Source organism: Epinephelus moara, chromosome 16 (assembly GCF_006386435.1).
Source record: "Epinephelus moara isolate mb chromosome 16, YSFRI_EMoa_1.0, whole genome shotgun sequence".
NCBI classification, from domain to species: Eukaryota; Metazoa; Chordata; class Actinopteri; order Perciformes; family Serranidae; genus Epinephelus; species Epinephelus moara.
In genome coordinates this window covers 26,799,772-26,815,686 of record NC_065521.1, presented here as the reverse complement: position 1 = coordinate 26,815,686, position 15,915 = coordinate 26,799,772, and the positions used below count along the sequence as shown (strand labels likewise).

At 42.5% G+C, this 15,915-nt stretch overlaps 2 protein-coding genes across 3 annotated transcripts; both read right to left on the bottom strand.

Moving 5' to 3' along the window:
- Positions 1–2,730: 2,730 nt before the first annotated feature.
- LOC126403450 (adenosine receptor A1-like) lies at positions 2,731–4,410 on the bottom strand. Its single transcript, XM_050066126.1, has 3 exons — positions 3,681–4,410; positions 3,123–3,589; positions 2,731–2,981 (listed from the first exon to the last, which is right to left on the bottom strand). Exons 1-3 carry the CDS (start codon positions 4,016–4,018, stop codon positions 2,731–2,733), a joined length of 1,056 nt encoding a protein of 351 aa, XP_049922083.1. The 5' UTR covers positions 4,019–4,410.
- Positions 4,411–10,621: 6,211 nt separating this feature from the next.
- Positions 10,622–13,724, bottom strand: LOC126403433 (transcription factor Spi-B). Of its 2 annotated transcripts, XM_050066099.1 has the most exons (6): positions 13,392–13,724; positions 13,181–13,215; positions 12,010–12,217; positions 11,800–11,918; positions 11,492–11,651; positions 10,622–11,332 (listed from the first exon to the last, which is right to left on the bottom strand). In XM_050066099.1, exons 2-6 carry the CDS (start codon positions 13,199–13,201, stop codon positions 11,025–11,027), a joined length of 816 nt encoding a protein of 271 aa, XP_049922056.1. In that variant the 5' UTR covers positions 13,202–13,215; positions 13,392–13,724; the 3' UTR covers positions 10,622–11,024. The 2 variants fall into 2 exon arrangements, with proteins under 2 accessions (XP_049922056.1, XP_049922057.1); XM_050066100.1 differs by lacking the exon at positions 13,392–13,724 and having other exon boundaries at positions 13,181–13,341.
- Between the last annotated feature and the right edge of the window lie 2,191 nt (positions 13,725–15,915).

Below are 15,915 nucleotides of genomic sequence, written 5' to 3'. Positions count from 1 at the left end.
TAGACAAAGTCCACGATCACAGACAACAGCGCCCAATAGAGCTCACATGACTGACCGAGTTTGGCCTCAGTGTTTCCAAAACAGTCGGGAGTTGTGCAGGGAATGGGACGCCAATTTTCGCAATTAACCCAGAAGCACAGAATTCCCCACAAGCATTTAAAGCATTTTCTTTTTTTCATTCGAGGGCCATGCTCAGATGTCCTGTTAAATCTTCATTAATTTGACCCATTTTCCCCGGTACACTGTGTCATATCACTATTAGTCTGTCGTCCAAACACGGCTCCAGTCAGGGGACAATTCTCGGCGACCGAACAGAGCTCGTAGATCTGTCACTGGCACGGTGGCGGAGTTGGGCATCATGCCAACACCCCCCTGCCCCCTTCTGTCTGTCTGGTCTTCTGTAATCAGACTAGCAGGGTCTACTGCATGCTAACTATGGGCTGGTCTGGACCAAGTCTCAGGGGTTGTGGCTGTATGCTAATTTATGCAAGCAGTGTACCTCCTAACCCCTTCTCTGTCTATCTGAGGCCCAGGTCTGGCATTTAGTCTGGCACTCATTAACCCTTCAGTAGCTGCCATGTTAACCTGCTGGCCCATCCCAACCATTATCCTGTAAGAGTTCAGCTGTTAGCCGCCTGAGGATGAGCCAAGTCTTCCTAGTGAGGTTAATAAAAGTCTGGGAAACCAAAAATACAGTCAAAGCTGAACTGTTAATGGTACCAGTGACGTGCTGTATGTGATGTTGCTTTTTCTCCGTGAACTTTCCGGCTGTCTTGAAAGAATTGTCCGAGTTGCTCTCTTACTTTGTAAGAGCACCCGTGACAGTGAGCATGCCGTTGTGCCTGTTGGCTTCGTCTCAGTGCTTGGCACGAGATTGATTCTCCGTCACTGTCGATAGAACAACCGCTCTTTCTTCATCAACAGACAGCAGGCTCGGATTAAAAAATAAAATAAGAACAACAACAAACGAAAGTTAGACCTTATAGTGTTTTTTAGCAGACCTAAAATGGCCGATGTGCGAGACGCCATTTTGTGTTTCCTTGTTGTGTTTTGGGGGGCAGAATCCCAGCCTTGTATTCAATCAGAGGCAGCTGGTGGAAGCCATATTTGCAGGCATCTGTGTGTGTACCTCCGTCTGAGAAGCAGCAGCCAGCCTACACAGGGATAGCCCACTGGAATGAGCTCAGTTTTTGGCAAAAACGGAAACGAATTCCTGGCACAGAGTCGAGCAGCTCGTTTTTTTTTTTTCTCTCGCTCTCTCTCTTTCGATCACATGCCAGAGTCTCAGGAAGCCAGTGAGTTGTTTGTTGGGCTTTCACACATTAGTGCTCTCACTTTCCGATGTCTGCTTACCGTTAAATTATTTGTCTCTGATTTATTTTAATGGAACGGATTTCTTAAAGACACTCAGCTTCGTGTCCAACCCAAAAAAAAAAAAAGAAGCTTGGTTGATCGGTGAGGATGTGCCAATATGTAAAATCATCTTTTGTTAAGAAGTGATAGATGCTTTTCCAAATCTCGGCCATTGAAGACTTGTTGTCCTAAAGCGGTTTACAGCCATAAGTCATGATTTTGAATCAATACCAGGAGCAAAAACAAAGAATCAGAGATCAAACTGAAGATACGATCACACTCCTTTGTGCCAGGACTGAATTTAAACAGTCGAAAATGTGACGCAAATATACACTTAAAAAATGACCGCCTAACCCAGTTTTATCTTGCATGTATTTCCCAGAGAATAGTTAATTAAGATAACCCTCTCTTGTTTTTCTCTGTGCCATTGCAGGAGAATTACCTTTGTGGATCTTTGATGCTGAAGCAACGTGGATGCTGTCCTTGGGGCTGAGGTAGTAGATTGAATAGTTGTGGGGTTGTGTAACCTCTTTTTGAGATAACTATACAATCTACTGTCTTTCCCAAGGAGACAGCTGAGTCAGCCACTCGCCGACTGTCATCTCCAGATGGGCAATCATGCCGTCCAATCAAAAACGTACTCTCGCAGCAATCAACATAATGCACTGTGTCAAGCATTGTCTTTTTTTTTTTTTTTTTTTCTAGCGCAAGTAAATTAGGTTTCAAACAGGACGTGAACGTGCGGTGTGTCTGAATTGGGCTCTGTCAGGGTGAGGTAGTAGGTTGTATAGTTTGGTGGGTGGGATTGCACCCTGCTCAGGTGATAACTATACAGTCTATTGCCTTCCCTGAGGAGCTCACTGAACACTCATGAATGCTCAACACACTCTCGTGGCTAAGTATCACATTTATTGAGAGATCACAGAAAGACAGGAGCAAGTGCGGCAAAGAGTTAGTGATGAATTGATTGAAGCTATCACATGACAGAAATATGTACATCTCAATAAAGTCATATTTGCCTCAAATCAGTGGTCCAAAAAGAGTAAACCTTGAAATTGTGTGTCACCCACTGCAACTCTGATGGTTTCATGGTTTGTGTACAGCAGCAGCTGTTGTGTTTGTTAGTCTACAGCACCCTCTAGTGGCGACTCTTGAGATAGCTTTGCTAACTTAAAGTTTGCGACTGAATGCCGTGGCAAAGTGAGAGAATGCAGGGATCCATTCAAACCAAACACTACACACAAATTCAAACTCTCACTGGCTGTCTGTATTCTCATAGTTGTTCATGTTTAATAAAGCCTTAAATGATTGTTGGATGCAGTGATTTTCTTGTGAGTGGGTGAAAACTTCCTGTCAAAAGTCCCATGAACTCAAACCTCAAACATACTGGACTGAAAATGACCCTCTGGTCTTTTCTAAGGGTGTGGTCTTCCCTCCCGATCCACACGTCTCTGTGCGATTGGCTCGGCTGCCTGTTATTGATCGTCGAAGTTGCTCGTCCCCATGGCAACAGTTCAGCCTCACGAGGAAGCGCCTCCATATTTGACTGTAGGCTTGTTGGATCTTTGGAATGCGACAAGCGTAGACCACGGGGTTGACTGCTGAGTTGGCGTGAGACAGGAGAATACCTGGAGGAAATGGATTTATTAGGTTTCACTCTAACTGCTAGTAAGTAGGTAAACTTTAAAGACACAAGGGGAACTTTCCAAACTTATTTCTCAGCATGAGAATGAAAACATGACTGTATACGGACTACAAAAGCCACCTGCCTGTATAGAGTGTCCCCTGTGTGACAGCCTGAGGACCCTGAAACAGCAGCAGACAGTTCATCAGGTGCAGAGGAATCCAGCAGCCGGCAAACAAAATGAGAACCAGAGCCAGGGAGAGGGCCAGCCTCTTCTCCCTGAGCAGAGAGGCTTTGGCTTGGGGACAGCTGTCCTTGAGACGACCCTGCAGGCTCCAGAAGATTCTAGTGTAGAGCAGGGTCATGACCAGCAGGGGTGCCATGACACATCCCAGGAAGTTGAAGTAGACCATGAAGGGGAGGGAGATCACTGAGAGGAAGGTGCATGGTGGAGAGATGGAGGAGGAGGAGGAGGATGTATTGGTGGAGTCAGATGGTAGAGAGGAGTAGTTGCGCCAACCAAACAGAGGGGTGAACCCCAGCAGACATGAGAGTATCCAGCACATAGACACAGCCATCCATGTACGCCTCTGTGTAGCCAGGGCCTTGTATCTGACAGGGTCAAAACAAAGATGTAATGAAAGACGGTTATTCAACAAATCAACATGCATGTTATCCATGTGTGTCAGAATGCATACCTCACCTGAGTGGTGTGTGTAACCGCAGGTATCGATCCACGGCGATGGCAAGCAGTGACAGCACAGAGGCCTGAGTCAGCACAAGCACAACGCAGCTTAGAAGTAGGCACAGGTCAGGGGTCACACTCACCCAGCCATCCAACAGTACAGCCAGGGGCACAGCGGCCACACCCACTAGGAGGTCAGCCACTGCCAGGGAAACAAGGAAGCAGAAAGTGGGCTCCCGGAGAGAATCCCGGATACCAACACACACCGCACACACCACCAGCACATTACCAAGGCAGCACGCCACAGCAATAATCACTTCTAGTACTGTGTACGCCACCCAGCTCCACTCAGCCATCACTGAAGATGGAGCCCAGGGAGGGTAGAGACGCTGTGGAGTGTGATAGAGCAGGTTTCCTTGATGGCTGTGGACAGGTGGGATGAATTCCACAGCGGAGTTAAGTCCAACATAATCCCGTGGTTGTTGTTCAGATAGTGTATTCCTTCCTGCGTTCAGCTCTTGGCTTCAAATGGCCAGAATTGTATTGAACAGATGCTTTTTATATGCAAACATGCATGCGCTTCTCTTCTGTGTGCACACACAACAACAGGCGTGCGCTCCGTGGAGACGCCATCTGTATTTCATCAGTGAGTGAAAATCTTTTTCTCACTCTGATAAATGTGCCTCTGTAGCCTTAGAGGAGACGACTTCTGAATGAGCCATGTCACTTTTTTCACACAACAGGAGTGTTTGCCAGTGGATATTTTACTATGTAAAAGTAGCAATACTACAATGTGGAAAGAAATAGTGGATTACAAGTGAAGGAAAATGTACTTAAAATATCAAAATACCCTCTTTCACTTTCATATTTTGATTTTTGTATTACATTTTCAAGCAGCATTTAATAGTTTGAACTAAATTGAACAACTTTACATGCTGTTGGGTGGTTAAATCATTCGTCATGCATCACTTTTTATAAGGTGATCATATGTTTTAAGTGTAAAAATCTGAATCTGCAAACAGAGCTGGCCCTATCCATTAAGCATTACAAGCAGTTGCTTAGGCCCCGTGATCACTGGGGGCCCCCTAGAAAGCATATTTTTTAATGAATATGAGATATTAAAGAAATAAAAATGAAACTTCTAAAACAAAAACTGACATGTCGCAGCCAACAAATACTGACAACACACTGTTGATGTTTCAAAAGGTATAGAAAAAGTCACTTTAAAAGAAAAAAACATTCATTTGATTGAAATTAGACTAAACTACACACCTTTAATCTTCCAAACTAGTGCTCCAACAGATTTTGCTCCTATTAAAATATTTACATTTACCTGTTACTAGAACTTTTGCACTTTTCTTGGGCAATTTTATGGTAACCTTTGATTTAAACAGTGCTCTTTGTCTTTCTTTCTCCTTCAGTCACTGTATCAGACGTTGCACAATATTATTTGACATTTGTGATAAATGCATGTTCTTCACCACATGGATGCCTCGTGCATCAGATCTTTTTGGTTGTGTCAATTGCTTCATTCAGACAGGGAGATTCAGCCCTTTCTAATGAAAACATAGATTAAGTAAAAGGCCCTGGAAGAGAATATTCATATGGTTAGGGTAGAGGTAGTCAACCTGTGGCTCTTCGGCCAACACATTCTCATCACATATTGTCGTTTGCCCATGGACTTTCCACATCTACATATGACGTGCAAGGTACCCTGGGTGTGTTGGTTGTTGACGTTCTGGGACGCCGTGTCAAGTTCTGCCTGTTACATGCATTGTCTTCTTTCAAAATACACTTCCATTTTCATGGGAAATTTCACACGCTTCGTTGGTACAACACTGCGAATTGATTTTTTTCTCCTTCAACAATTAACTCATATAGTTGGGTTTAGGCAACAAAAACACGTGGTTAGGTTTAGGACAAAATAACAGGGTTTGGCTTTAGAATCTGAAGTGACACAAACACTGCTCTCTTGGGTGAAAGTCCGTGTTTGTTGGACCCATCCATCCCTAGTCGAACTTTTGCTGCCTTAATTTTCGTCCTTGTCCCGCCATGTTTCCCCCTGATGCTGCCGGGCACCGTTAAACTACAACAGCAACCAGCCGCATATCATGGTGACGTTAACAGACGCCTTTTTGTAGTTGATTTGTGACGCTGTAAGTCACTGCCTAAGCACTGGATTTCGACGACTTCGGAGTGAGACCAGGCTCCTTTGGCCCCTCTCTAGTGGCTCCCTGTGACTTAAAAAAAATTACACGTAAATGAATAACGTAATTTTTCATCACTGATGTAGGCCAAAAGTGATTCTTAAATTCTCCAATTGTAAAAGTGTGCAGCCTACACACTGCATAAAAAATGTTTTAACATTTCGTCAACTAAAATGTGCATCATCAGTCTGTGGCCTTGTACCTTTTCCTCTGAACCAAAACCTCAATAACTATTGGTAGTCTTGAGTCTCCCTAGCTAAGAAAAACTGAGAATTTAGTAGTGTGTGGACAGATTCATTTGCTTTCATCACCAACACTGCAAAGTTAAAGAACCAAACAGTCATAACCGTACACTTCAGCTATGTTGTGTTAAAACATATTAATGAATACTCATGTAGACCTATTGGCTAATTTAGCCTCAGTAGGCTGTGTTACCTTCGTTTTAAGGCTAAACATTTTTTTTTGTGGGTCCAGGCATTTTCTTTTTCTTTTTGTTTTGGCCAAAAATGACTCTGTTGATTGGAAAGGTTACAGAACTCTGTGTTAGGGGGTAACAGACAAATACTATTTACTGTAGTCTATTTAACAATAGTCCATCCATCCATTTTCATCTGCTAATCCGGGACAAAGTACCCCAGACGTCCCTCTCCCCAGCAATGCTTTCCAGCTCCTCCTGGGCGACCTCAAGGCGTTCCCAGGCCAGATAAGATATATAATCCCCCCAGTGTGTTCTGGGTCTGCCCCGGGGCCTCCTTCCATTTGGATGTGCCTGAAACACCTCCAGCGGGAGGCCCCCAGGTTTAACCATAGTGTTACTATTATTAGGTCTTTACATGCTTATTTGTGCATTATATGTGCTTGAACTACTATTAAATGTGGCAACACGTTACAATGAGGAGGTCCCACAAATTAAATCTTATCTAAGGCCCCCAAAAGTCATTGGCCGGCCATGTCTACAAAATATCTAGTAACCAGAGCCGTCAATAATGTGTCGCTTTTGTACATTTCTCATGTCAGAATTGAAATTCTCAAAATTGTTTCTTCAACCTCAATCTATTTTGTCACCTCTGCACATCAAAAAAGTAATTTTCCATTCTTCCGAATAAACTGCAAATGCTTTGGCACATTCATACAATAATTATATACACTTGTCTACTGTCGCTTATGCCATGTTGATCAAATGTATTATACTGGTTCTCTGTTGAATAATCTCACCCCTCAAAACATCTAGGCATTAGTTGATTGCATAGCTGCGTAGGTGTGAGCACAATGATTGAACCAGTTGTCACAATCTGTCAGGCACACTTTCTATACATTTCCATTAGCCATCTTTTGTGTTCTGAACTGATGAATTGCTCTCAGGGTACTCTTGACTTTCACTAATGACGGGGAATGTGTGAAGCGTCAGATCAACCAATCATCAACCAGTTTTCTAAAATAGCTCATGTGCAGCTCTGCCAAAGGGGAGTTTCCTATATTTACGTTTCTAATTTTGTGTGTTTTTCCATTGTGCTGTACAGAGCTGTACAACAGTCTTGTCTTTTTCTTTTCTTTATCGCAGATTTATGGTCTGTCAACAAATTACAGTACAAACAGTAAAGGCATAAATGTGAATCCTGGCCACTCTCCTGCAGTCAATCTCCTGCATACAGTAATGTGTAACTCTGTACTGATGAAATTAAAATATCCCGAACAGAAAAAGTGCATTTTCAAGCACTGTCATCAAAACGTTAGCCATACTGTGCTTTTTAAAATATTTACAGAGTACACACTGTTATACTGACAACATGAAAAAGTGTTTTGACGATCTTGTTTGTAGACAATGACACAAGGACTTGTCAGTCTGAGGGAACCAACATGTTCATTGACATAAATATTAACTTCTGAGAGATACACTAACAAATGCCTGATATCGGACGGACTTGTCAACTCGTAACACTCCGTTTCCATTTTCAACTGGTACTCAGGAGGGGAGCGTACCTATGTTCCCCGGGTTCTATGTTCCCCGGGTCCTATGTTCCCCGCTTTGTATGGGACCCCAAAAGGGTCCTATGTTCCCCGCTTTGTATGGGACCGGGGAACATAGAACCCTTTTTAATAATAAGGGTTCTATGTTCCCTGCTTTTCCCCAAAAGGACCCGGGGAACATAGGCCCTTTTTTTAAAAAAAGGGTCCTAACCCCTAACCCCTAACCCTAACCCTAACCCCTTTTACTCAAAAGGGTCCTATGTTCCCCGGCAACAGCGGGGAACATAGAACCCTTTTTCTTAAAAAGGGTTCTATGTTCCCCGGTCCCATACAAAGCGGGGAACATATTTCCTTTTGGGGAAAGCGGGGAACATAGGACCCTTTTTTTTTTAAAGGGTCCTATGTTCCCCGACTGGGGAACATAGAACCCGGGGAATATAGGGATGACCCCCTCAGGAGTGTGGGCAGATTCAATGGTCTGGACCAAGGCAACATAACTGAACAGGTTACAGCTTTTGCAGGTTAACCACTGTGTGGCGCTGTTTTTACAAATTGTTTGGAGAAATGCAATTCTGTTTCACAAACGTTAAGGATGATTCGAGGAATGTACCAAAGTGTCTCAGTAAAAGGCTCAATATGCAGATTTTCCCCCCCAAAATACACAGTCCTCAGTTCACTCCTCCATAGTTAGCTTTGGCTTCGAAGTTGACCTTAAATGTATCCCTATTGTAGCAGTCTGTTAGCTAGCTAGTTAGCTAACTACCTAGTTCGTTTGTTACCAGTTTCCATGGTTATAAGATTGGTGTTTTTGTCCCGTAAGATTCTAAAGCATAACCCTGTTCTTTTTTCCTAAACCTAGCCATGTGTTTTTTTTTCCTAAACCTAACCGTGTGTTTGTGGTTGAAGGAAAAAGAACGTCAATTTGTGGTGTTGTACTGACGTAATGCATTTATTTCGAAAGAGACTGTATGTAAATGTTAAATTTCCTGTGAAAACAGAAGTGTATTTTGAAAGAAGACAATGCATGTAACAGGCAGAACTTTAAACCGTGTCCAAGAATGTCAACAACCAACGCACCCAGGGTACCTTGCAAGTTGTATGTGGACATGGAAAGCCTATGACCAAACATCAATATGTGACGAGGTCAGAGTGAAAATGTGTTGGTAGGTCCCTGTAACTGTGTCACGTGGGTGTATATCCCCTGAAGGTGGTGGTGTCATATAGAGACTAAATTATATAAGGGTGCTGCTGGTGATGGCACATCTGGGTGATGCCGCACTGTGCATTATCATGTTCAGTGTGTTTCCATTCATATACCTACAATATATCCTGTTTTGCTTTGCATCCTAAGGCTGCCTGAGGATAGGGAGTAACAATAACACCCGAAATCTTGTTGGTAACATGTTATATTACATTAGTACTGCTACATTCTCGGAACCCATTGGCTGTATTCGGGCTATACAGCCTCTGGGGGCAGCCCCCCGATTTTTTGGCATTCCGGTTTGATTTGGGCGGAGGAGGCGAATTTCCGTTTCCGACTTCCGATTATATATAAGTAAATATGCTGAACCATTGCGATGGATTCAGAGTTTGCAGTGACGCCAATTATGTTCCGCCTCGTTAGTTCACCGCACGGAGCATTTAACCTGGCAACAACTGCAGCCAGCTCAAACGTGATTGGTCAATATCACGCGGACTATAAACAGCCTACAACCGGAAACCAGGGCTCTTCCGCTCTTCTTCCGGAGTCACGATCTCCAGGGTTTGCCTACAGATTTACGACTTTCTTCTCGTAATATTATGACTTTCTTCTCATAGTTTTACAACTATATTCTCGTAGATTTATGACGTTATTCCCAAATATTAAGATTATTTTTCTTTAACATTGCCCTTACACTTTCGTAGATATCAGATATTAAACTAGCAGATAAACAAAATGAGTGACAAAACAAAGAACAAACATTAAATTTATACTGTATGTAGTGCTGTATTGTTTTGATTTGATCCATCCACACGATGTTTACTAAACTTAAAAACAAAGTGTGAGTATGTGGGCGAGAGATGACCACGCCCACTGAGAAGACCTGAAGTGTAAACCACTTTGTACCATTTGTGCAACTTGTAATGCGTTATCTGCCGTTATGGGGAATTTTTGATTATAGTTTCCTTAAAGGCTCCGTGGAAGTAAGCAGCAAATTGTTGCAGCGCAGTAGACATACAGCAGAAAAGAGATGCACTTTTTAAGGGCAAGACATCTAAAGAATCAGATTGTATATTATCAGCATATGAATCTAAATCTAAATGTACATACACTTGAACACTTTTCAGCACATTACTGTAAATATGTCATACCAGAAGTTTGTTAAAATTATCTAACAAAAAATACTATCCTGTGTAGTCAGGAATGACAGATGAGGTGTGTTGAACATTATGTAATGAGCCCCTGTGTCACTTTGTTTTCAGTGTGTGTGTGTGTCTGTGTGTGTGTGTGTGTGGCCCCGTCATTTGACTATGAAAATTAAATTACTTTACTTTGGCAACCTCTCTGTGTGTGTCAGGGGACTTTGTAGATGTTACTGATTAACAGGTCTGTTGTTAGAGCCGCATTTTAAATGCATGCTCACTTTGCATACAATTTTGGCTATGGGTGCGTGTTTGTGCGTGTGTGTCTATATGTGTTTGCTCCAGTTCATAAGTGCATCTGTGTTTGCATGGCTGATATGCACCTCAGGACAGGACATCATTGTTCACACAGATAGATGGATAGATAAGCAGACAGACAAAATATATTGGGTATTGTAAAATATTTTCATTTATTTCATCTTAAAAATGATGTTTAGTCACAAACAGATCATGTTTACACAACCTAATTTTGTCTATAAGTCTATAAAAATCTTTTATCTGCTGAATATCTGCAATACAGAATCACACAAAACAGAAAACCACACATTTTATTTTAAGAACAAGTTAAGTTCTACTTATAAAGTAGATGTTATGTGATAACCCTTTAGGTTTACGTAATTTTTCTGACCTGCAGTGTTGCATCTGCTGGCTTATAGAAATACTCAGTATTCAGTTACATGCCAGAGAATTAGAATCAGCAGAAAGGACTTTAATGGGACGACCATCTGAAAATCCTTTGTGCTCATTTTATTTCTATACTTATATACACTCTCCATCATGCTTCCTACACTGTATTAGAGTCTCCTTGTAGGCCTCTCAGCGTCTTCTCATCGAACCGATACGTGAGCTTCCGCTTCACCTTCTGTATCTCGCCGGTGCGGTTGTAGTTCCTCAGCGCCCGTGCCATCTTCTGGTAGGTCATGGTCTTGCGATTGCCCTTGCGCCGGCCCCACAGCTGCGCCAGGCGCTCCTTGTTCTGGGAGGAGAACTGGAACGTGCCAGAGGAGGACTGCACCCACCAGATGCAGCTCCGCATCGATGGAGTCTGGAGCATCTCGAAAAGGAACTGGAACAATCGCTCCTTCCTCTTTCCTGCGGAGAAGGAAGGGGATGTAAATACAACTATGAGGTGACAGTGAGTCAATGACGTGTGTGTGTACGCGTGAACAAAAATCCCCGACAGAGCTTAACGCCAAATACACAGAGATTTGGTTTGTAGATATGCTGATGTGTTGTGCTGTGTGCATGTACCTGAAAGTGGGACAAGAGGCAGGGAGTCTCTGTCCTTCCTGCCTCCTCTGTCAGACGATGGTGACGGGGAGTCCCGGTACTCTTGGTACTGGGAGCTACTGGACAACGAGTCTGAGTCAATGTATGCAGGCGTCTCGTAGGAATACGAAGCGATGTGGTCCTGAAGCAACAGCATATAAAAACAAGTTAATAATTCACAGTGTAACCATTCTCATAAATCATGAATAGAGTCAATCAAAAAGGGATGTGTTGCAGTATTTAACCAGGAAAAAGGTAATTTATTAAGAGCCTGAAGTCCTTGAACTTACCCATTGGTTGTCATGAGAACTAGGCCAGGTTGGAGGCAGGGCTTGCTCTTCATAGTCCTCGTTGGGAGTGTGAGGGCCACTGTGCCACTGATACGCATGCTGACCTGACCAGCTGTTCTCTACAGAGAAACATACAGTCAGACAAAAAGACACAAAAATCTACCAGCATCATCACGTTATCGTCTTCTTCACTGCTCCCACCACACTAACCTATGATCCTGGTGCTCTGGTGGAAGTGTGTTTGTTGCCCCACAGTGGTCGGAGGTGAGGTGGGTGCGTGCGCAGGCTGGACCTCCAGCGAGTGCTCCTGCAGGTACTCCTCGATGACCTCCAGGTCCACTTCGGGGCAGGAGGAGGGAGCCACTCCGCTCCAGGCCCCGCGACCTCCGCTCAGCCTGATCTCGGTCACATAAGCCATCTGACAGACAAAGAGCGGGACAGAACGTCACACACACTCTGTTGTTTTGTTTTTTAGCTGTGTGAGGCTGGCAGAGAGAAAACACTTTGCATGATGGGTGGCATTTATCTCATGTCAGTCATAGCCTGAGGTGTTGTTATTATCAGACCGTACACCTGCTGTGTTTTTCTCATGAAATCCCATTGTTGTTTTGTTGTGGTGCACTTTTGAGCTGCGGTGGATCATACGGTGAATAATCTTGCTCTGAGATCTGAAGATTAGGGATGCACTCCTTTATTAATTCTAAATGAGCCGTGAATATATGAATCATGCATTTTCTGCCTGATATTAAACAGCTGTGATCATTCTCATAATATGATCAGTTTTTTCCATCTAGCATAGATTTGTCTCCAAAATAACCAAGAGTGTAACTTTGGTTTGAGAAGTGGGGTGGACACAATAAAACGACGGGTCTGAGGGACGTTCCCAGAGATTTAAATCCCAATTTCCTGCATTTCTACATACATTTACGCACTAAGGTCACCGAAACAAAATCTGGGAAATACTAAAGTTGGTCTCTTGATGCCTGGCGACACAGTAATAGGCATGAGAGACACAAACAGGATTTTGAAGGTCCCCCAATGAAAACTGCACCTCATAAAACCGCACGCTAATGACATTCACATGCACTGTACAATATTTAACCTGATCTGAGCTGCATGCTGGTGTGTGTGTTGTCTTGGAAATGAGCCAGGTAACAACACTGTGACCATGTGTATTTTAGTTTGACTGGCAAATTTATGCAAGTGTTTGTACGCTTACCGGCACAGGTAACAGTGATGTGTGGCTTAGTTGCTTTTCTTACATGTAACCTTTTACCCCCAGCCAACACACATCAGTTATAATAGTATTATTCCTGGGCTGATTTAAAAAAAAAGCACAATAACTATTATCATAATTAGAATAAAATAACATCACACTCACCGTCTCTATTTTTGCCAGCATGCCAAAAGTGTAATCTGGAAAGAGAGAACACACACTGGTGAGAGAGAATCAAAACTCACAGCATGAACAGAGAAGTGAAAGAAGCAGTCTCACACACACTTCTCTAACTTATTAGCCTGACAGACAGTCACATGACGGCCAAACACAAAAAGTCACAACCTGAATAAATGAATGACAAAGACATCTGTACCTTATGAAGTCAGAGGTGTGCGCTCCTCCCGCGTCTGCTGCAGCCAAAAGTATCCTCAGGCAGAAGAGGGTGGAGACATGAGAATCTGACTGCCTCACCTGTGTGATGCTCCACCTGGACGTCACCTCTCTCTTATAGTGTTTGCACAATTTTGGCCAAACCCCTTTGGCCATGAGGGTTGCTTGAGTGGGAGTGGTTTACAAAATTAAAGTTTTTTCTTTTTTTCTTTTTCCATTGTTTGTGGATTTCAAACAACAGATAGAGCTTTAGTGACTGTTTTTAAGCTTGTTAGGTTTTATTTCATGGAATCAAAACTTGTGGTGTATCTGTGGTTTCTTATCATTTTAGTCACAACAGAGGTATCGCTGGAGATAATGATGTGGCTTTAGAGTTTTGGCTTTGTAGAAGGACTGAACAATGTCATCATGATTGAATTTAGAGAGTGGGGAGAACAGAGCAGAGAGGGGAGGTAATAATGTTTATTAAAAAAACTCCACACACACACACACACACACACACACACACACACACACTTGCACACATTTTGCATTACAGTCCATTGTAATGTATTTACCCATACGTGCACTTTGTGTTTTGACGTCTGTGCTCATTATATGTGGTGCAGTTCACGAACCTTTCTCCACACGTGGGAAAAGTTTATGCGAGGAGCCAGTTGACAGCTTTTTTTTTCAATTTTATGATAAAATATTGCTGCGAAACACTTTAAAAAAGAAATATGACTTAATGAGAGATGTGTTTATTTTGGCTCAGCACTATTCAATAATGAAATGTCCACAAGACTGACACAGCTGAGCGCATTTTCTAATGAGCAACTTTCTAATGTCGGTTGAGAATGCAGTCAGACAGGAAAAGACAGGGCTAATCATGTGCTGACATTGCGTGACTGACGTGTCTTCCTCAGTCATTCGCTTCCGCAAAAAAACGATTAATCTCCGCTATGTCTGCTACATTTAGCATTAAAGTAGGGTGTGGACAAAAATGTGGGAAAAATCGTGTCATGTATTGATTCAGTATGGGACAGTATGGGGATGGGAAGCAACTAGTTCCTCATCTGTAGGTAGGCAATGGAACTTTTACTGTATGTTACGAGAAATTTAGCTCAGTCTTGTTAGTACAACTGCAGCCAGCACAGCAGGTACCAGAGCTCCATAAAGACATTTTTAGAAAATGCTTATTTAATGTTAATTAAATACCTGTTTAAAAAAACAAAGCAGTATTTGCTAATCGAAGGCGATTATTTTTGAAAGACCTGCCGTTGGCTGTTAGCCACAATGGTTAGCCCCAAGAATAACGTGGACTAAAGAATCCAGTTACGAATGCTTCTTAAAGTTAAAGCTGTTGAAAACTACATCATTAAAACTTGAAAAGACTTGATGTCTGCTTACAACTACATAATATTGTGTCATAAACCATTTATAAAACATTTTTATGCTACTCAATATTTGTGGCGACTTCAGGAAACAAACTAAAAGCCACCGAGAGGCTGAGGCTGGGATTCGCTGAGATCCAAAAATACGTCCAATGAATTTATTCATGAAAAGGAATAAACTTACTATAACGTGCACAGACTTATAATTAAGATGATCACAGCAAACAAAGAAAAGTTCGGTCAACAAAAAATACGGTGACCCACTCACCCCCACTCTCCAACCAAAAAAACGTACAGGTGAAGATGAGATGTTCATATAGATTATGAGTGTCAGAGCCCATTTTCATGTGACCGCAATCACAAAAAATAAGAAATAATAACATCCCAAAACACTAACAAAAAATACATTTAACAATACAAAAATATAAACCATACCAAAACTAATTAATCCCTTCCTTTCTAAATTAATTCATGACTCCGTGGGGCGAGTGTGTGTATTTTTTAATTAGCTTCCTAACTCTGTTATATAAAAATGACATAGTTCCTCATGACCAATTGTGGGGAAGCGAACAGCCACAGATATTGCATCACACCCATGCTAGGAACACTCAGAGTCATTCATAGTTCACTTTCAATATATGCTACCAGCGAGTGTGTTCCCTTTTGTTGTTGTTACGTATGATTATTTCAGACGTGGATTCCAGTACACCACTGGCACTGCAACATGTGCCTTCTGTCAAGGTGTGTGTCGCTGAGGGATTTCCCCAAAGCTTGCTGGGCCTGAGACACACGCTGACTGTAACACAACAAAACCAGTCCACACCAAAGAGTCAAAGAGCCTGCTATACACACAGGACAATCTGATGTGTAACGACCAACGTTAATGAGGCGATTCTGAAACGTCTATATTCAGTTCACTCTGAGTAAGGATGCTGATTCATCACGATATTACGACTAAATTGTAGTCGAAGCCTGGAGGCAAAGCGTTGTCAGTGGCAGAATTTACTTTCCACTCAACTGTCCCTCCTATTTCTCTACATCAGAGTGCATATTAATGTCAATGCATAAAAAAAAGTAGGGTCAGATCCATCAGGTCCCTGTACGCTGGTCCTCTGAGTAACTTGCGCTTATGTG

What these genes read in the sequence shown, in the direction of transcription:
- LOC126403450 (XM_050066126.1), bottom strand. Translation starts at nt 4,018, where the DNA reads ATGGCTGAGTGGAGCTGGGTGGCGTACACAGTACTAGAAGTGATTATT. An exon ending in CGGTTACACACACCACTCAG is followed by an intron (nt 3,590 to 3,680) that starts GTGAGGTATGCA and finishes TGACCCTGTCAG; the next exon opens with ATACAAGGCCCTGGCTACAC. An exon ending in ACAGGGGACACTCTATACAG is followed by an intron (nt 2,982 to 3,122) that starts GCAGGTGGCTTT and finishes CATTTCCTCCAG; the next exon opens with GTATTCTCCTGTCTCACGCC.
- LOC126403433 (XM_050066099.1), bottom strand. Translation starts at nt 13,201, where the DNA reads ATGCTGGCAAAAATAGAGACG. An exon ending in CCAGAGCACCAGGATCATAG is followed by an intron (nt 11,919 to 12,009) that starts GTTAGTGTGGTG and finishes GTTTCTCTGTAG; the next exon opens with AGAACAGCTGGTCAGGTCAG. An exon ending in GTTCTCATGACAACCAATGG is followed by an intron (nt 11,652 to 11,799) that starts GTAAGTTCAAGG and finishes CTGTTGCTTCAG; the next exon opens with GACCACATCGCTTCGTATTC.